This window comes from Pogona vitticeps, chromosome 5 (assembly GCF_051106095.1).
Source record: "Pogona vitticeps strain Pit_001003342236 chromosome 5, PviZW2.1, whole genome shotgun sequence".
Lineage (NCBI taxonomy): Eukaryota > Metazoa > Chordata > Lepidosauria > Squamata > Agamidae > Pogona > Pogona vitticeps.
Window position 1 is genome coordinate 184,965,064 of NC_135787.1, and position 20,800 is coordinate 184,985,863.

Genomic DNA, 20,800 nt, shown 5'->3' on the forward strand with positions numbered 1-20,800 from the left:
TGCCCCTCCTCCTCCTCCTCCTCCTTCCTTCGGGCCACCTCAGCTCAAGAGAGGCGCCTTCCGAGCGAGCACGCCGACGGTTTCTCCCCATTCACGCCTCCGAAGCAGGGAGGGGGAACAAGGCGGGCGCTGATTGGCTCCTCGCGCCTCAGCCAATGGGACGCCGCGCCGACGGGCCGTGGCGGTGGCGGCGGCCCCGGCAGGAGGAACGACCAGCATCCTCGGCAGGCGAAGCCGGGCGTGAGGGGAAGGGGGGGCTGCGTGTTTCCGGAAGACGTGGCGGCTGCGGCGGCGGCGGTCGGAGCTCCCGCTCTTTCGGCGGCTTCCTTGGACCTCTTTCGACTTCCCCCTTAGAGAGCTCCGGGGCTCCTTCTCCCGCCGACACCATGATTTCCCTCACGGATACTCAGAGTGCGTGAAGTGGAGGAGGAGGAGGAGGAGGGGAAAGAAAGAAGGGGGGGATGCCGGGAGGGCCTCTGAGGGGCCGGGGCCGCGGGGCTGAGGGGGATTTGCGGGTGAAAAGAGGGAGGATTGTCCCGGCGAGGGAAAAGGGGGAGGCTGGGCGCTGTGACCTGGGGGCTTGCGTCTGGCTCCCTTCATCTCAGGCACGTCTCAAATCAAAAGTGATTAGCAGGAATACTAATCAACGGCGAACTGTTTAATATAGAGATCAGTAAGGGGGTAGCAGTAATGCGTGGGTGCGAAAGTTGCCCTGGCACACTTTTCACCCTTTCCCCCCCTTCATTCCGGGGCTATATAGGGTTGTCGGAATGGCCCCATGCATGATATCCCCACCCTAAAAAAAAAGGAACCCTAAAGGTTTAGCTAGCGAGAAAAATTATGATTAGCTCGAACTGAAGAAAACAAGTCAAGCCTTGGATGGGTGGGTGGGCGAAATGGTCAAGTTACATACTTCCTTTGTGTGAGAGGTCCCTTGGGAAATGTAGTTGTTGTGGGGGGTGAGGGACAATGACAGGTTGGGAAGAGCAGAAAGAATGGGGTGGTGGTGGTAGGAGGTGGATGTGGGGAAATGGCATATTCATTTAGACCAGTGGTTCTTAACCTTGGGTTACTCAGGTGTTTTTGGACTGCAACTCCCAGAAGTCTTTACCACCAGCTATGCTGGATGGGGTTTCTGGGAGTTGCAGTTCAAAAACACCTGAGTAACCTAAGGTTAAGAACCACTGATTTAGACCCCAGTGGGCAACTTGTAGCCCTCCCGGTGTTGTCGGACATCCGAATCCCAACGTCTTTCAGCATTCTTTATGCTGGCCAGACTGAGGAGAGAAGGACACTTGGAGGGCCACAAGTTGCCTGGTGCTGCTGTAGATGGATTACCCCTTGTTAGTGGAAATCGGGCCTTCTCGGCGGTGACTCCTCGCCTCTAGAACAATCTACCTCCTGAGATTCGCGGGGCTCCCTCGCTGGGTATCTTTAAGAATCCATTAAAGACATGGATGTTTCGGCAGGCCTTCCCATTAGACAATTCCTGACGCCTTTTCTTTCCTCTTCTATTGTTTCTCTTACTCTGTGTATGGCTTTTATTATTTAAATTGTTTATATATTTTTATTGTACTTTTTATGGTTGTTAGCCGCCTAGAGTGGTCCTGACCCGACCAGATAGGCGGGATATAAAATAAATAAATAAATAAATGTTCAGGACAATGCATGAAGATCTGGGGTATGCATTAGCATAATAGATTAATGAGACTGGGGGGGCACAAGAAGGCTTGCATTTCAAGAATATCAGTGGCTACAGGGTGTGTTTGTGATTTGGAGACAAATGACATTGGATATGGCTCTTTAATGAGAGTTGTCCATATTCCGGAAAAATGTGGTCCAAGAGCCAGCTGTTGTATGACGAAATGGTAGCTGTCTGGTGACCCAGGATAGTAGTAGTTTGCTTATCTTGAGTAAATAGATGGCGCTAGTACAGGTTTGTTGTTATTATTTTCTTTATGTTATGTGAACTTTTTGATTCTGAAGCTTTGAGTTGGGGTGACTTTAAAAAGTCACTCTGCTTGATATTCATGTTGTTGGTGCTCCCTGGGTTTACAGAGGCAACTTGTAATTCCGTTTCTGCATTAGGTGAAAAACTTAACTGACTTCTTTCCCCACCCCTAAATCCTCACCTGTTCATCCCACTTTGTAATATCCAAGAGGTATTCCAACTAGTAGTATGGAAGGAGGAGGTTTATTTGGCCGTAATCTAGTGTGCACTAAACTTTGAAAAAACCCCAGGTTTTGTATAAATTTTGTCAGATATCTATTTTTAGTTGGAATGGATGCATATGATTAGTGTTTCTTGATAAATAGTTTAATAGGCATAATCATTCCTATCTATGATGGCCTTGTATTTTCAGTGGAACAGACCAGTATTTCAGCAGTTAATTTTTTATTCTAAAATAATTCCATTGTTAGACAGGTTGTTCAAGGAGATGCTTGGGAGATTTACACAATTCATGTGAAAGTCAGAATTGTGATGCAATGATGCAGTTGGAATATATTTAGAAGAGCAAATTGATCAGTATAAAAATCAAGCTAGCATCTCCTATGTTATATTACTTAAAGCAAAGTTGTAACATTTGATATAAATCCAGTTAAGGCTTCTCTGATGTACACCTGGCTTGTTCTTTCAATGTGAATATGTGAGAGTTAAAGGTTCAGATGTTTTTATATGGTCTTATGTCTACGGCTGGATAAGAAGAGGTGGCAAGAATACACAGAGGTATTATACCAGAAAGATTTAGATATCCCGGACAACCCAGATAGTGTTGCTGACCTTGAGCCAGACATCCTGGAGAGTGAAGTCAAGTGGGCCTTAGAAAGCATGTCTAACAACAAAGCCACTGGAGGTGATGGCTATTTAAAATCTTAAAAGATGACACTGTTAAGGTACTACATTCAGTATGCCAGCAAGTTTGGAAAACTCAACAGTGGCCAGAGGACTGGAAAAGATCAGTCTACATCCCAATCCCAAAGAAGGGCAGTGCCAAAGAATGCTCCAACTACCGTACAATTGCACTCATTTCACACGCTAGCAAGATTATGCTCAAAATCCTCGAAGGTAGGCTTCAGCAGTATGTGGACAGAGAACTCCCAGAAGTACAAGCTGGATTTTGAAGGGGCAGAAGAACTAGAGACCAAATTGCTAACATGCGCTGGATTATGGAGAAAGCCAGAGAGGTCCAGAAAAACATATGTACTTCTTTCATTGACTATGCAAAAGCCTTTGACTGTGTGGACCACAGCAAACTGGCAACTCCTTAAAGAAATGGGAGTGCCTGACCACCGTATCTACTGAGAAACCTATACATGGGACAGGAAGCAACAGATAGAACAACTGATTTGTTCAGAATTGGTAAAGGAGTACCACAAAGCTGTACAGTGGTGCCTCGCAAGACGAACGCCTCGCGGGATGAAAAAACTGCAAGAAAATAGTTTTTTTGATCACTATGGTGTCTTGCAAGCTTCTTCTATAGCCGTGCTTCGAAACACGATTTTCCCGAGACAAATGCCTCGGAAGATGAAAAAATTTCATTCGTCTTACGAGGTTCCCATAGGAATGCATTCCTATGGGAAGCTGCTTTTCACAAGATGATTTTTTTCCCAAGACATCTCTTCTCGCAGAACAAATTACATTCGTTTTGCGAGGCACCAATGTGTATTATCCCCTGGCTTATTTAACTTATATGTAGAATACATTGTGCAAAAGGCTAGACTGGAGGAATCCCAAGCCAGAATTAAGATTGCCAGAAGAAATATCAACAACCTCCGATATGCAGATGATACCGTTCTCATGGCAGAAAGTGAGGAAGAATTTAAAAAAGATAATGGCCACTGGTCCCACCACCTCCTGGCAAATAGAAGGGGAAGCTATGGAGGCAGTGACAGATTTTACATTCTTGGGCTCCATGATCACTGCAGATGGTGACAGCAGCCACGAAATTGAAAGACGTGTGCTTCTTGGGAGGAAAGTGATGACAAACCTCGACAGCATCTTAAAAAGCAGAGACATCACCTTGCCGACAAAGTCTGCATAGTCAAAGCTATGGTTTTTCCTGTAGTGATGTATGGAAGTGAGAGCTGGACCATAAAGAAAGCTGGCCGCTGAAGAATTTATGCTTTTGAATTGTGGTGCTGGAGGAGACTCTTGAGACTCTCCTGGACTGCAAGGAGAACAAACCTATCCTAAACAAAATCAACCCTGAGTGCTCACTGGAAGGACAGATCCTGAAGCTGAGGCTCCAATACTTTGGCCATCCCATGAGAAGAGAAGGCTCCCTGGAAAAGATGCTGATGTTGGGAAAGTGTGAAGGCAAGAGGAGAAGGGGACGATGGAGGATGAGATGGTTGAACAGTGTCATCGAAGCGACCAACATGAATTTGACCCAACTCCAGGAGGCAGTGGAATATAGGAGGGCCTGGCGTGCTCTGGTCTATGGGGTCACAAAGAGTCAGACAGGACTAAACAACTAAACAACAAAAGGTAAATTGCATAAACTACAGTGGCAGATTGCTGCTAATTAATGAGTTGCCACTCACTTTCTTAATGACATGTTGATCACACAATTTGGTGCATGGCCAAGGAGGTGAATGGCAACTTGTTAATTAGCAGCAGTTCACTGCTGGCGCTTGTTACCAAATTGATGAAGTTTGTACAACATTCCTAGAGGTTCTCAATCTTTCTAAGAAATGTATGTATGTAGCGTAGTCTGTTGTAACTGAAAAATCTGTCTGGCCAAGGACAAGGACATGTTAAAAACAGTGACTGTAACAAAATAGTCTCCTGTCTTAAGTGAGCCAAACCCCCAAGAGGAAATGACAGGAATATAGCTCTAAATGACACTTATCAAAATTGCTTAGAAGACTTGAATACCCCAGCCAAAATGTCATCTCACAGGATAGCTCTCATATAGAGAGACCATGTGTATCAGATAATCTTTTGCTTTTCTGCTACCAGGATTGTCTGGAGGTCTGTGAATACAAATAGACTAGAATGGTCTGCATTTTTATAAGCAGAATCGGGCCATTTCCTTCTACCTGTATATGAAGTGGCCCACAGTATCCCATTGTCCCTGGACCATCAGATTGGGTTACCAGATGGGTAACATTCCATAAACCATTTTTTAGAAGAGGAGATACAGCAGATTAAGTGGACACATGGCTAACAACAGGCCAGATCACTTTAGTTAGCCTGGCCAAAACCAAATAAATAGACACATGGTAGCCATAGCTGGAGTTTGGGGGAGGCCAGGCTGAACCTCCCCGTCTCCAAGACAATCTGAGACTAAGGAGAAGTAATCCTTGTCACCACTAATCTATCTTTTTGGAGTATTTCCCCACCACATTCTACCCACACTTCCATATGTATCTGTGTGTGAGTTAAGGAAAGATTCTTGCTTGCTTTCTTATTTTCATTCTTACAGCATCTCTGCAGATAGTCTCTTCAGGCACTGCAGATCTTTGCAGTACAACCTGAATCTCAGAACCCTCTCAGCCATGCAAGTGTGCTTTTAAGTCTATATTTCCCAATATACTTTATTGTTTAATCTTTATTGTTAAAATGTAATCATTGTGTATCTTTAATTTTGGTCGTACAATAACATTGCCCTTATGTATAGCTCTGTTTGAGTGTGATACACTCAGCCCAATCTGTGTCAAGATGCACTGTTACTGTAGTTCAAAGATCCCTTACAGTATCCTGAACATGTGAAAATCCATGCATGTACCCTGAAGGGATACCTAGTAATAGGCTTCTGTAGTTACACTTATGCTGACATATATCCCCAATAGGATTCTGACCAATCTGTCATAATGTTTCTGCATAAAACTGAGTAAACTGTTAGACAAGTTAAATTTTCTCTTGAAGAAAGTGTATCTAGGATGGTGCGGAACCACAGCCCAAGAACAAAAGGTTCTGTATTTTTTCAATATAAGATCCCTAGCTCTCCTGGTCTTTACATTGACATTTTCAGCTAATGTTTTTGAGAAAGCTAGTGGGGAATACTGATTTGGCAACAATTGCCAGTGTTGGGTGAAGTTCGCAGAGTTTCTCAAGGATCTGCTTATATCTTTTTCCCATACAGTAATTGTTTCACTGCCTTTGGGTGTAATAACTTTGTATTAATTGAGGAGTTCTTCAGACAATACTCTTTGTACTTTTGTATGATTCTGGAGTACAAGATACACACACCAAACCTTCTTTCAAATGCATAGCAATGCAGTTGTGAACCCATCTTTCTTTAATGTGTACATAGCAATTGCATGTGTATATTAGAGTTGAGATGAAGAATATGTGAGCTTCCAGACATCATTGGTCCATGACTTTAATCATTGTTAGTTAAACTGGCCAATGGTGAGAGATTAAGATTAGCCAGTGGCAAAAGACTATGCGGGTTGCAGTCCACAACATCTAAGGGCCATACATTTCATGTCCATATGGTAAAAAAAGTACGTGTCTGTATACTGTATAAAAACAAGCACCTTCAAATACAGCCAGATATAATGACATGAGGAGCCATACTAGTCTATAGAATTGTTTAAAGTTGTATTTATCCCTAATACAACTGGAACTTTAGTGCTTTGAGGTAGCCTTAAATTTACAGATTTTGGTAAGTGTCAACACCTGTAACCTTTTGTGCGACCTGAAGCAAAACTTCTGTGAGAAAAAAAAGGCTGAGTCCAGTTTTATGTTAGGTACTTCTTTCTGCATGAATGATCTGTGACTTCCTTCTCGTTCCTTGAAAGGAAAATGCATTTTCCTGGAGTAATCGTCCACATAAATCAAACTTCTGCCAGGCTATCAAGGGACAGCTTCTTTTCAGTAGTGTGTAGCTGCTGCTACTAATTGTATCTGAATTAGTGGCTGTTTCATGATTTGGAAGTGCCATGGATATACATCTAAATATAAATTTTGGCACTTCCACATAATGTATGCAAGTTGTGTATAAGTGCACACAGGATATTAGATTGGGAAAAATGTACTAGCCTTCTGGTGGTTTGCAGAAGTAGGATGGAGAACTGTGTTTCTATGCTGGACACAGAAGAGGAAACTTTTCTCCTCTGATAACCGGTTCAGTTTCTGTGCTGGTGCAGATCAAGGATGAATCATTCCATCCCTCCTCTATAGCAGCCTGCTCCTGTATACAGGAAATTTGTGTTCTCCTGTGGTTCCTGGTCTACTGTTTAATGTTGATTAATACAGCATCAGAAGCAATTACCTTTATTTTGTATTATTTTTTCCTCTTTAGATTCTTAATTGGAAAATTAAGAATCCTTTTCATAGAACTGCTCCAGCTGTTCAGTTAAGAGCTGCTCATAGCTGCTTGTAACAGTTTATAAGTGTTTTGGGAGTGAAGACATGAGCTTTCTCATTTTTGTTGCCATTCATAAAATGATTCATTAATAATAGTAAGAACTAGCTGTTCCTTCCAGTTTCATTGTACGACTGTTTCAATAAGATTGTGGCTTCAAAGGCTTTAAATTTGCACTGTAAAATATTTTGAATGAACAGCACTTTCAAAAATAATCTTTGGCTGGAGAAATGAAATCTCATTTCGTTTTAAAAACATTCTAGGGAAATGATGATTCATATAATTTGATATATGCAATGCACATCTCTTCAATAAAATTAAGACCAGCAAATACACATAAAATGTAATAGGTTAAAAACCCCGAAGTGATACATTTCAGTGTGAAACATCAGATTTAGCTACTTAAAATTAGATGAATTATTAGATACAGTGGTGCCTCGGTTCCAAAAAATTCATCGCTATGGGAAAACATCGCTAAGCGAAACACAGTTTCCCATAGAAATGCATTGAAAACCGGATAATCCATTCCAATGGGAACGGATTGCCGTCCTTAAGTGAAAATCGCCATAGGAAACATCTCTAAGTGAAACGTGGTTCCCCAATTGAAATGTATTGAAATCTATTCAGTGCACCTCAATGGGGGGGGAAATTACAACAAATTTAAAAAGAGAACAAACTCAAATTAGTTTAACAAAGGGTTTATTAAGTGCACATGATTTCAAGCATTTTAAACATTTTTAAACGTATAAAAAACAGCCAACATGAGGCTGTCAAAACCATCGTTAAGCGAAACAGGGGGACCCAAACTGTCATCGCTATGCGAGCATGGTCCCAAACATTGCTATGCGGAAATCGCCCATAGAGAACATCGTTAAACGGAGCGCAAGATCACTCCGAAAAAGCCATCGCTAAGCGAATTCGTCATTAAACAAAGTGCTCGTTAAGCAAGGCACCACTGTATATAACAAGAGGGATGTAATAATTCAATTTGAACCACCTACTTTTTTAATCCCCTAGTGATTATCACTGATATTTTAGGTCAAAACATTTCACTTTCATTATGCATGCGCTGGTCATGATTTTATTGTTGAGTGATGCTTCAGTTTATTCAGTAAGAATTATTTCCAACTTTGTGTTTGTGTGACAAGTACATTTTATATTAAACATCTGCAGCATATTCCTTTTTACCTGTTGCTTATATCCAAAATGGCGACATCATTTTTGTTTTTTGAGAAAGCCTGAACAATTAATATTCTAGGTTTAGCAACATTGTTGTTTTTCAATTAAACTCATCTGTGTAGATGGCATGCATAGAGATAAACTTCAGATAACTTCTGAGGGGTAGTGTTCTGTTTGGTATTTATGTGCACAGAACTCCCAACTGTGGAAGATGCTGTGGTAGTCTCACATAGTACTAGTCATGCACAACCAGAACCTTGTTAGATTGCCACAATATCTTCTGTAGCTCTGCAAACACATATAATACAGAACAGGCTACTGGCCACTGTGTCTAAACTTTGCAGGGGGAACCAGTAGAAAATATAAATACATGTATGTTTCTGGTGTTAGCATCTGTTCAACCCATTTTTCAATTCATGTTTTCTAGTAGTATTGAACATTTAGCAGCACTTTATAGTAAGGGCAGTAAAGAGGTTTCACCTATTGAACTGAATAGTTTACAAATTCCATTTTGAAGGGGAAATTTGGCACACTATATCTTTCTCTGAACCGTACAATGGCTGAAATGTCATTGCTTAGCACATTAAGTGGCACTAGAGTGAGCCCACTGAATCAGTAGGGATTTGGTGAGTCAACTCCTCCATATGTCTTATTGATTTAAATGGGCCAAATTAAATGTGCCAACTATAGCATAGTAAGTTGTAACCAGAATGGAATCAATGGAACATATGGAGGAGTTGCCTCACCAGATCCCCACTGATTTAATGGGTTTGCTCTAGTGCAACTTACTGTGCGAAGCAACAGCAGTTAAGTTGGCAGATTTATTGACTTTTTGAAACATTCTGAATATAATTAGCAAATATTTTAAACCAGCACTTTTCGACTTGACTTACAATTGACTTGTGGAAAACTAAAGTAAAAAGCAAAAGTGGGGAAACAACTAAAGCTGCAAACATAGTTGATGAACTGTAGGATTAATCTAATCGTGTTTGTTTCAGGTCTCCCTATTCCTAGAGATAAGAGTGCTGGACTAGATAGACTAGGTCCAGTAAGGAAATTCTTTAATGATGCTGTAACGGTTGCTGTCAGAATACGCATCCTGCACCAGATTGGACAGGTGTCTTGTGTGGCTGTAAAAAGAGCCAATAATCCAGGAATGTTATGGCTGCAAGTTAAAAAAAAAAAACCCAAAAACTAAAGTTTTGCATATTGTATTCAAGCTTCATTGTTACTAACACTCTCGTTCTTTTGTTGCAGAAATTGGAATGGGGCTTACAGGTTTTGGAGTGTTTTTCCTCTTCTTTGGAATGATCCTATTTTTCGACAAAGCACTTTTGGCTATTGGAAATGTAAGTGATTTTGTGCAAGTAGCATTTGCATAGAGTATCATCTGAACATGCTTCCCTCTAAATATTCCGCCATTAGGAGGCAGGATGAACGAGTCTGCCTGCTCAGCTGCTGAGTGGTTAGCAGCGCAGGGAGGCAGGGAAGCACCAGCTGGGCTACTTCCACAATTGGCATGGTGCGAACAACAGCCATGTACACGCTGCGCCGCAAGCACTAAGTGAGCTGGCCAGTTCTGAGGGGTGGGTCCAAAGGCCCCAGCCACCTGCGGTGGCAATATTCATATTCGTCTCCCCTAGGAGACAAATATGAATATCTCATCTCTAGTAACTACTGTCTGGACAAAGGTCTTTAAGCACCAATAAGATCTGCTCAATGTGGTATTTGTCCAGTCTCCTTCCTAGCTCTTTCAGCTTGCCTAATGTAACTAAGATGTTCCAACAATACATCTTAGTTGCATTACACACATACACACAGCCTGCCTTCCTGTCTCATATTGATAGAAAGTAATATAGTGGTTGAGAATGAGGGCTTCTAACTGATATGGTGCTTGGCAGGAGTGGTCATATTGACCAGTTAGGCGGTGTGTGTGTATGTATCAATCAATCAATCAATAAATAAATAAATAAATAAATAAATAAATGAGGGAAATTAATAATTCCACTTAGGCACAAGAGATCAACATTTAAGATCAGATGTGAAGAAATCCCATAAAGGGTGGTTAATCTATTGATGCAGGGCAATGGATAATAGAAAACACAGGTAGTAGACTAGTACAAATTTTGCAGATACATTTATTAAAGCTACTTGTACACTTTTGTGACCCTTTTTTTTTAACTCTTAATACTAAATTTCAGCTTTGATTGTCTGGAAACTAAGTTGTAACCCATTAGCAGTAAGCACTCTTGCATCCCATTAGATTTCATTAGAAGAAATACAAATCTGTAGCCTAAGTGTCTTACAGAGATCCGTGAGATTTTAAAGTGTTTAACTGTAGTTTAGCTATGCCTTCTTTATGTAAAAAAATAAAATAACTTAAACAGCTTTTTTTGTTGCTCATAGGATGAGGAGGGTCATATTTGTGAGTCAGTTCCGGAAGTGATATGGCAATAATTTTGATTTCATCAAAATGAAATTAGCCATGGCCATATATAAGACCAATGAATCCTCTTTCCAGACACATAATACTTTGTTTTTTATTCGTGTTAACACATTTCAGCCTCATTCTTGCAAGTTTGCAGTGATGTCATATTAGACTAAGCTGGAAAGGCTTCATAATGTCCGGATAGATCAGTTTTCTTCTCTGGCCTATTAAAAACTTCTTCAGTAAACCAAGCATACACTATTCATGACAAATAGTGCTGATGTCAATCCCATTTATTCTAAGTGCTTAGAAACTTGTTAATTTGCCCTAGCAAAGTCTGGTTTTGTATTGTACCAACACCAGGGAAACAATCTTTTAACACATCCATGTTTCTTTCTGTAGCATCATAATGTCACAGAAGCTTCAAGGAACAGACTTTGATTTTGTGTAATGCCTTGCATTTATTCTGCAATTTTTAAATCTTTCTGGGCTTGTACTCAGATTTCATTTCTCTGATTGCATCGTTTTATTCTTGTTTCTTCTAGGTTTTATTTGTGGCTGGTCTGGCATTTGTGATTGGTTTGGAAAGAACATTCAGATTCTTCTTTCAGAAACATAAAATGAAAGCAACTGGCTTCTTTCTGGGTGGTGTACTTATAGTTCTTATTGGTTGGCCCTTGATAGGAATGGTCCTTGAAATTTATGGCTTCTTCCTTTTATTCAGGTAAGACTGCTTTTGCTTTGAGCAATAATCTTTTCAATTGGCAGCCAATAAAAAAATTACAGTTTAATGCAGAAAGGTTTTGTAAGCATAGCCTAGACATTTCTCCCATTACGTTGTGGTTGGCATTTAAAACTCCATGGGGGGGAGACCATGATGTGAATACGTATTTACACTGGTGTCACTCATGGTTGCATAACTCGGTGTGTAACAGCAAGTAGCTATGTACACTTCTTTTAGCAGGTCACTGCTGATATTTAAGTCAACTGCATTGTACCAATGGCATAAAAAATAGGATTTTGGCCAATATAAATGTGCAAATAATAAATATATGTAGAAAGTGGAGAAGATTATTACAATGGTAAAGTATCACACATCCTTAAGTCTAAACTCATGCAGGTGGGAAGAGCCCAGAGTTTGAGAGAGAGTAGACAGAGAGGAAGAATCAAGAGAAAGGGGAGAGAGAGCCAAAACAGAGAACCAAGTGGGAATTGAGGGAGGCGCAGCTAGCAGTTCAAGCTAGCAGTTCAAACTCCCAAAAACTGTGCTCAGGCTCTCCTGCAAGGCAACAGTATGAGATAGATAATGATGTGGCAGAATGAGGCCCTGGGCACTGCCAGTATAGTATGCTGAACAGCTAACTCTCAAGGGGATGCAGCTCTCCACAGAGAAAGGATACCTTGCTCTACGCCTTGAGCAAAAGTCAGCTTGGACCCAGAATGTATTTATTTTCACACCAAAATTGCAAGCATATACATACTTATGAGGAGTAGAAAGAAAGAAATACACATAAATATTTCAAAGTAGGATACAACAGTGATAAAAGGCATACAATAAATCATAACGTACGTAACAAATGTTATGCACTAACAGCATGCACTAAGTGACCTTTCCATGGTACGTTGAATCAGACTGATAAAAATTGCAAACAGAGATGTGTTCTCAACATGTGCTTTAAAAAAAGCACCAAGAATTGTTATATGGGGAGAAGAGGAGGCCAAATAGGAGGCCGTGATTGTGTTAACTGCCCTGCTTGAACAATCCCTGCGCAGGGATTAGGCTGACGGATGTGTCATTTAGATTTTCTGCTTCAGAGGATGAAATAACTTGAGCCAGCTCTTCCCATCTATTTATACTATGGCCCTTTCATCTCTTCTTCCTTTTGTTGATGTGATGTCTTCAAATATGAAACAGTGAATTTATCTTAAAGTAAAAGAGGAATTTCAGTCTTAATTTGTCATCTTACATATTCCCTCTAGCATGTTTAGATAGCAGGACCTATTTTTAGAAGTGGACAACAATTCATAATTTAGGTCATCAACATTTTCCTAATAATGCATAATTAATTAAATTAGAATTGTTTTAGCAACAGAATATTACGGCTAGTACCCATTTCTCATGTTAGTGAGATATCTTCAAACTCTGAAGTTATATGTCCTATTTTTGAGACTTTTAAACTTAGTATGCATGTACATTTCAGGCTTCTCTCCTATAGTATGAGGGCTGGCGATTGTACATATGTGTATATGTTTAAATTAAAGCCAGGTCCAAATTCTAAAAAGCGTAGTCTGTGCGTAAGTATATTGGAAGCTTTCTGCAGTCTGTTTAGTTCTCCTCCTGATTATACAAATGCTATGTCAATGCACGATGTTTTCTACAAGTGCTTGTTTTAAAAATCAGTATCAGTATTCTGTGCAACCACTTAAAACATTCATCAGAAAATAAAAAACTGGATTATCTTGTGGTGTGGTTTCTATTCTGTAACACAGTAGTATACTTCTGTGCAGTGTTTGTTTCCGTATAAATTGCAGGACAGGAAGTGTAATATTGCCTTATTTTATTAGTACTGACCATGTGTCAAATAAGTGAGTACTTTATTTACTTATTATCCACTGATGGAAAAGGCTTCAGGAGTTAACCTAGAGGCAAAATCCAGAGCTGGAGTCCCAAAGGCAGTTTGTGTCGTTCTGCCAACTCCTGCGATGTTGCCAGAACCAGTTGTATTGGCCCTTTCCTTTCCATTGGAGCATTTCAGCAATGTGGGGAGGGGGAATCTGGTTCTTGGGTAGCAGCCTATCCTCCGTATTACTTTACCAAGGCTTCATGCTCTGGAGAGGACACTCCTCGATTCAGAGCATGTTACAATAGTCTCTCGAGACTGAAGGATGCCTGTGGAATGGAAGTGTGCAATAGGATGCCCTCTTGATCCTTTGGAGTACAGTTCCCACGATCTCCACCTGTTGACTGAGCAGGCTTGCGGCTTATGGAAGTAGTAGCCAAAAAAAGGGGGGGGGGACTGGAGGGCACCAAGTTGCCTACTCTCATCTTTAGAGCCTTCTACATGACTGTTGTTTACATCGCTGTATTTCGTGCATGTCATCTCGGGAACCACAGCCAGTCGTGGCTTCTTCAGAGGAGCAGCTGCTGAAGAATTAAAAGCCTGCTGCCTACTCTTAGCTTTCATACTTGTGGCTTTTTCCTTTAAAACAGTGTCTAGTTCTGCAAAGGAAATGATAACATTTTAATTGGCCTGAGGTATGTAACAATTTAGACGAGCTTATTGCTCTCCTTCTGAAACTAGGAGAAGGCATATGCTTTATGAGATATTGTTGGTAGAAAATATAGCAATTTTGGTGATAATTCTGACTTAGTCATAACCAGGTAGCCAAGGTAACAAATTCTTCCTAACCTGCGCCATTTTCTTTCTTTCAAGGGGCTTTTTCCCTGTGGTGATCGGTTTTATCAGAAGAGTGCCTGTTCTTGGATATCTCTTGAATTTACCGGGCATAAGCTCAGTAAGTACTAAACTGTTCCCTTCAAGCTCTAAAATATTGTTTTACTTCTGTTTCCTTAATTCCAAGGCCTGGGGACAGTTGCCTTTAAGTTCTGGCATTTTTAGTCCTTTTTGCAGTCATACTGCATCTATGAACTTTAGGAAGACAAATGAAACACAGGTGGCACAAACAGTTGGGAGAGGAATCTTAATTTTTTGAGTCTACAGTCAAATATTCTAACTACTGCCCTGAAAAATGATTTTGTCAGAGCTCAAAACTGTCACAGCTGTCTAAAGATTCTGGGCTAATGGATGGTGTGTTTTGTCAAATTGTATACAGTACAGATGTATTCAAAATACAGTATGCCTATAGTTCCTTGCTCTAGTCTACATTGCTAGGTAGGTAAAAATAAAATTGCGATTCTAAATTGTGCTGAGAGAAACAGAAAGACGCATAGCTGTGCCTGTATGTGGCATAAAAATTCTGAGAGAACAGCATACTAATACAGTTTTGTCAGTTGGATCACGGCATAGATTTCCTTTCTCTTCTGCATATTCTACCAGCATCATTACTTTTTGAGAATCCTCAAGGAGAGAACAGTGGCCTATAATTAAAACAAACAAATACATTTATTCAGACTTCACATTTGATAGTCTTTGTGAAGTTGTGCAAGTGTGTTTTGATTACCTTGCAGCTGCTTCAGAAGCTGGAGCGTCAAGCTTGTATCAGGTTCAATAATAGTAATTCTATGTTTCTAACATGCAAATTTTAATTATCCGTTATCATGTAACATGTAAAAGATCCATCTGGCATTAATCCAGATCACATCTTTCCATTCAAAAGCTTTGCTAGTTGCAATATCTCCAAAGTGGGGCTGATTGTATAAGACAGTTGCCACTTCTGCTCACCTTCCCTGGACGCCTGCTTCCCTGGAGGAGTTTGGGTTATGTTTAGGGGCAACCATGCACACAGAACGATGGAGAAGATGCACTCTGTAGTAAATTTTCATTTTTATAATGGCCATGAGTGCTATGATAAGCATATAGATGTTCTTTTGAAAGAGGAGTGAATAAATAGTTCTGTAGTGAGTGACAGGATGTTTGAAAATCCATGGGCTGCACCAAGGATCACAGGTTGCCCATGTCATTTTAAAGCATACACTTTTTTTGAAAATAGCCTTTGCATGTAAACAAACATGGTGTCCTCCTTGTGGGTGCTGTCTTATTTGTTTGTGCCTGTGATGGCTAATTTTTTGCATCATGCATGCTTGAACACATGTTGTCATAAACAGCTGGAGCTAGGTCATGGGCAGCTGAGCTGCAATATAATTATTAACATTAAACATTACCTATACAGGATTGCACTGTGATAATGGACTGCTTTGGCCACAATGCCCTTAGGACAGGGGCTGGCCAGTTCTGTTCTAGCCACATGATGCTCTTTGTCTGCTTAATCGTATGCTAGACCGCACCTTTGTACATCTAGCTACGCTGGTCCAGTGATTGCTACCTCCCCCCCCCCCCCGAAATGTAGTAAATACAGCAAATTGTGAGATTTTTCCAAAGGCCTAGTTAAGATAGATACATAGGCAGATTTTTCTTCTCATGTTAAATCTATGTTAACGTTGTTACTGAAGTACTTGGGTATCTGGCTGGGCATCTTTCTAAGCCCTGATCTGTACCCACATCATTTATAATTTGGTCTTTTTGAAGTTAGGTCCTACCTGAAAAGTAATTGTTGATGTTTTCTTCAAAGCCTGCGTAGGCTCAGGAGACAGTCCCAGTAATGGTTAGTTGAAAATATCATCTTCAGTCTATTAATGCATGAATAGCTAATTTTTTCCCCAATATCCTTTTTCTTTTGGGCTTTTTTTTTGAAGCTAACAATATTTATACTTCCATTTCTCTGGTTCTTTTCTTTTCTCCATTGTGTTGCATCTTCTCGTTGCTCTGTGTCAACATAGAAACATGCTGTGCCTAAACACAATTGCCATGCCAATTGCATTGTCTTGTATAAACCACATAAACCTTAGTGAATACTACTGGAATATAGTAACAGCTCAAATGCCTACTTAAAAGATCAGCAGTGTATATGTATTCTTAAGCTGCATGCTAGTATGCTTGAATCTTAAAATTGCAATTTCCTTTGTCTCCCACTTTTCCTCTCTCTTTCCCCCCCCCCCCCCCTGGCAGCTTGTAGATAAAGCTGGAGAAAGCAACAACATGGTATAATGACAAGAGTGCTGAAGACTGGTTCTAAACTCACATTATTTATAAGCTCTCCTTGAAGAAAAGATCAGCACAAAGATTATGTTGTATACAAAGGCAAAGTTTGTAATGGTCTTGATGTAAGTTTTTAATTTACACCATAGTCTACCAAAAAAAAAATCTTTAGCAAAGAAAAATGGAACCACTGTGCACCAAGACTTGCAGCTTCAGGAATTCTGTCAACTAAACTGAAGAAAAACTGAAGCGGAAAACTTTGGTATTAAACTGTTCAAGACTGCTGAATACTTTCGGAGTTTGAGCTAAATGGAGCAGCCACACCCGTGGAACTAACAGTGCCTGTAACTTTTACCTCCTCCTTCTGAAGGTATAACAGAGCAAACAACGGTCTGTTTTTAAGACAAGACCCTGCCTACCCTGCCAAACCTCCTATTTCCTCTCCTGTCATGGAAGAAATCTCCCCATCTTTTCTTCCATTGAAAGCAAGAAGTTCCCATAAAGGTGAGGTGCATGGTGTTTAAGATGGATTTTCATCTTCAACTGTACTCATTAGCAGAGGATTTCACTACAAAGTTCTGCTGTATTCAACTCTTTGTAAATATATGGCTGAAATAAAACTTAGTAGGAAATTATTTAAAGCCAGATGTAAATTCTAATTAGGTATGTGTTTACCCTTGGAATATGCAAAAAGACTTTTTTTAAAAAAAAAACTTCAGTCTTAAACCACTCCTGGTTTTGATATCAGTTTGTTTGTCAGGGGTTATGGCGAACAACTTTTACACTCCTTGGCTATCTGGCCAGATCCATGTTACATGCATTTGCAAAGGGGATGTAGCTTTTTCCATTGAATAAACTTTGTATACGTCATGTGTAGCTCCTGAAATGATTTGCTGTGATCCACGTTGATTACACAGTTTATAAAATATGACTTGCCCAGCTAGCCAACCTTTTGGAGAGAGAAAAACATGCCCATCCTGAATATTATTTGCTGCTTCCATCGTCTGCAGCTGACGTTATGTCCCTGCAGCATGTAACACCATGTTTTCTGTACAGACAGTACACCCAGTATACCATATAGACATTAGGATTTGGGCATTAAATTTAACCATCCAGTTCTGGTTTGCAGACAGCATGATACAGAGCTAACCTATTGTGTAAATAACATTTTTTCTAACAATGAGATGAAAAGATATGAAATTTGTGTAGTGGAAAATCTTGGGAGACGGTATTTAAGTATCCTTGATCAAGTGTTACATCTAAAGACACATATATTCATGTAGGTCAGTTTCTCATCCTGATGTTTAGCTGATGACAAGTCTGAGAGCTAGTCTGAATATTCCAGTGAATCAGGAAGAGAGGGAGTGTGAGTGACTTGAGGACAGGCAGACTTTGCAATTCCTCCCTGAAGCCCTGATTCAAAGATGTAGAAGTATAGGAACATTTCCTCTACACCCCTTCTACTAGCCTTCTGATGTAGCTCTTGGGGACGTGTCTAGTTTAAATTGGTCTTTGGCAAAGTTCCACATTCATTCAAGACTTACTGTTTGCTTGTTCCCAAAGGCCTACCATAAGTGCCTGTCGAGAGAGCTGGATGAAGACTTACCATCAGACTTTGTATGGGCATGTTTCATTTATGCTATATGATTTCTGAACACTAGTATAAGCCACTTGTGTCTGCAAATGCTTAAAACAAGGGGCCATATAAAAAGAAATCAGAATAATGGGCAAAACCCTGTAGGTTCAATCTGTTGATATAAACTGGATTGGGGTCCTAGAAGTAACTAATTTAAATTAATGTAAAGCTTCCTGCCCCCTGTTTCTGCTTCTGAGGCTCCTCCGGACTCCCTTTTGCCCTGGAGAAAACTTTGGGAGCTGCAGGACTGGGTTGGGTGGGTGAACTTTCAATAGTAAAAGAAATGCTGCTGGGTTGCCACTGCTAGGATCAGGATGTCTGCTAGTGATCAGGCAGCAGTATTTAATCTTTAAAAGCCCCACCTGCATCCCAAGTCTCCCAGAGCAAAAGGGAGCCCTAGGGAGCTTCAGAACCTGAAACAAGGTGATCACACTGTAATTAATTGCCTTCTTTGAACCTGAAATGAAAATAGGAACTTGAAATTAGGATAGGAAGTCTTGTTTCTGGCATCCTAATCCAGTTTATGCCAATGGAGCTCCACCAACAGGATTTTGCTGATTATGTGATTTTATTAACTTTTTTTCTCCAGTTGAAACAAGCTAGCTGTAAATCTCTGAAAATCATTTTGAGTTCATGCTTTCAATTGCATGAACAGCCGAAGAGCCCCATTTCTTTGCTTCTCTCTTGAAAGGAAAGCACCTCTTAAGGAACTAAACAGATTCTTCTCAAGAAGAGGTCTAAAATAAGTTATGTTCAGATTTGAAGCCATGTGTGTACCTCATCCTGTTCTCACTGTGATACACTTTGCTGTCTAAGATTTTTTTTAAAAGAGATGATAGAAACAATCCTTTAAAAAATGAATCTAATCAACTTGAGTGGGAAATGCTGGTGAAATAAGCTCTGGATGTCTCATCTATGTTTAATAACTCCCTCATGAAGTTTTAGTTACAAAAGAAGGCTTTTGTGAATTATTCCCATATTTGGAATCAATGAATTCATGTTAGAACCTCCAGGAGAGATGCTTATGGTTTGGAAACTTCATTTCTAGAGCTGCAACAGCCAATGGGGTGTCCTCTGTAGAGATAGGAATGGACTGCTGGTATTCTGCAGTTCGGCACCCCGCCCTATCCTGTGGGTACCCACTCAGAGGCCGTGCTTGGAGGAGACAGGTCAGAGAAGCTGGGACGCTGCCTCTGAACGGGCACCCAATGGAAGGGGCCCAACACCTGTTAGATTGTCGGCCAAACCAAGGCTTTGGGTCCATCTCTACTCCTCAGTATTCTCCTTAAGAGGTGATTGGGTGTGTGCTGGTTGCATGGGTCCTTCCTTTCCCCTCACCATGAAGAGAAGGAACTGAGTGAACTGGAGGGATGGATCAAAGTCCTGGATTCTGCAACCTATTACCCAGTGATGGAGACTCTGTCTTCAGATAAATGCTGAATCTTCCCAATTCATCATAGTCTCCCTGTGTTGACGTGAACCAAGCTGGAATCTGCACCCAGTCACTTCCAGCTATGATCCAATGGAGAAGCATTGTCTGAATGCATGCTGAGGTTAATTGTACCCATGTGAATGCTCATGCCTCTGGTTTACTTACATATTGGATGGAGCTTCTCCATTAAACAGTAATGATGGTAGCACTGACCCCCTAGATAGCAAAGTCAATTTGCTTCTTAAATACAGTATTCAGAGAAGCAATCATGTTAGTCCGTCTAGGTCCGTTGCATTAAAGGGGGGGGGAGGGAGAGAAAGGCAAAATATTGTGGTACTGAAGACTAACAGATTAATTTCAGCATGAGCTTTCATGGATCAAAATCTTCAGACAAATTTTCAATTTTTTTCCAGTTTTCACCCATATCCGCAACCTGTACTTCAGAATGCTCACAAGATCTCATTAAAATTTCAAGACGCTGTGTCTGGCTTTGGCATCCATGAAAACTCACTGATACTGGTTAGTCTTTAAAGTACCACAATTTGCCTTTGCTCCTTAAACAGTCTGGTTCAGTAGGGAATCTGGCTGTTTGGTGAGAATTGCATTAATCTTCAAGCCCCATTTCATTTTTAAGAGAAGACACAGAAAAGGGTGATGGCCTCTAAGGTGATCAGAATATAAACGTCAGGTACAATCTTCTTTTTTTACTGGCTGTCCTATCTAATAGAAAAGTATGCAGATAATTTCTGTCCTCCATAATTATTGTGAAGCTTTTAAGGAATAGTGCCTCTGCAACTGTCCTTTGGTGAAATGGAAATTTCCATAAAACTTGACCTCTGCTCTACCTAAATATGCTTTGTCTTGAGATTATTTGGAGTGTTTATCTCGAGGACAGTGAGATAAATTTTCTCAAAGCTTTGACCTGTAATTAGCAGCAGAGACAGGAATAAAGCCTTTGGTTTCCAAGGTACTTTACGATGGTAGATGCAGCTTAAAATTTTGCAGAATTGGTATTATGGTAGAAACCAGAATGAGTCTTTAGCCTTTAGACTGCTCTCTTATGCATATTTATTTTGGAGTACGTCACACTGA

General features: G+C 40.5%; 1 protein-coding gene across 2 annotated transcripts; it reads left to right on the forward strand.

Annotated features, from left to right (window-relative positions):
* The first annotated feature begins 58 nt into the window (after positions 1 to 58).
* GOLT1B (golgi transport 1B) lies at positions 59 to 17,510 on the forward strand. Of its 2 annotated transcripts, XM_072999732.2 has the most exons (6): positions 59 to 411; positions 9,753 to 9,844; positions 11,469 to 11,647; positions 14,358 to 14,439; positions 16,174 to 16,206; positions 16,611 to 17,510. In XM_072999732.2, exons 1-5 carry the CDS (start codon positions 156 to 158, stop codon positions 16,180 to 16,182), a joined length of 618 nt encoding a protein of 205 aa, XP_072855833.2. In that variant the 5' UTR covers positions 59 to 155; the 3' UTR covers positions 16,183 to 16,206; positions 16,611 to 17,510. The 2 variants fall into 2 exon arrangements, with proteins under 2 accessions (XP_072855833.2, XP_020669435.2); XM_020813776.3 differs by lacking the exon at positions 16,174 to 16,206 and having other exon boundaries at positions 68 to 411.
* The last annotated feature ends 3,290 nt before the right edge of the window (positions 17,511 to 20,800 follow it).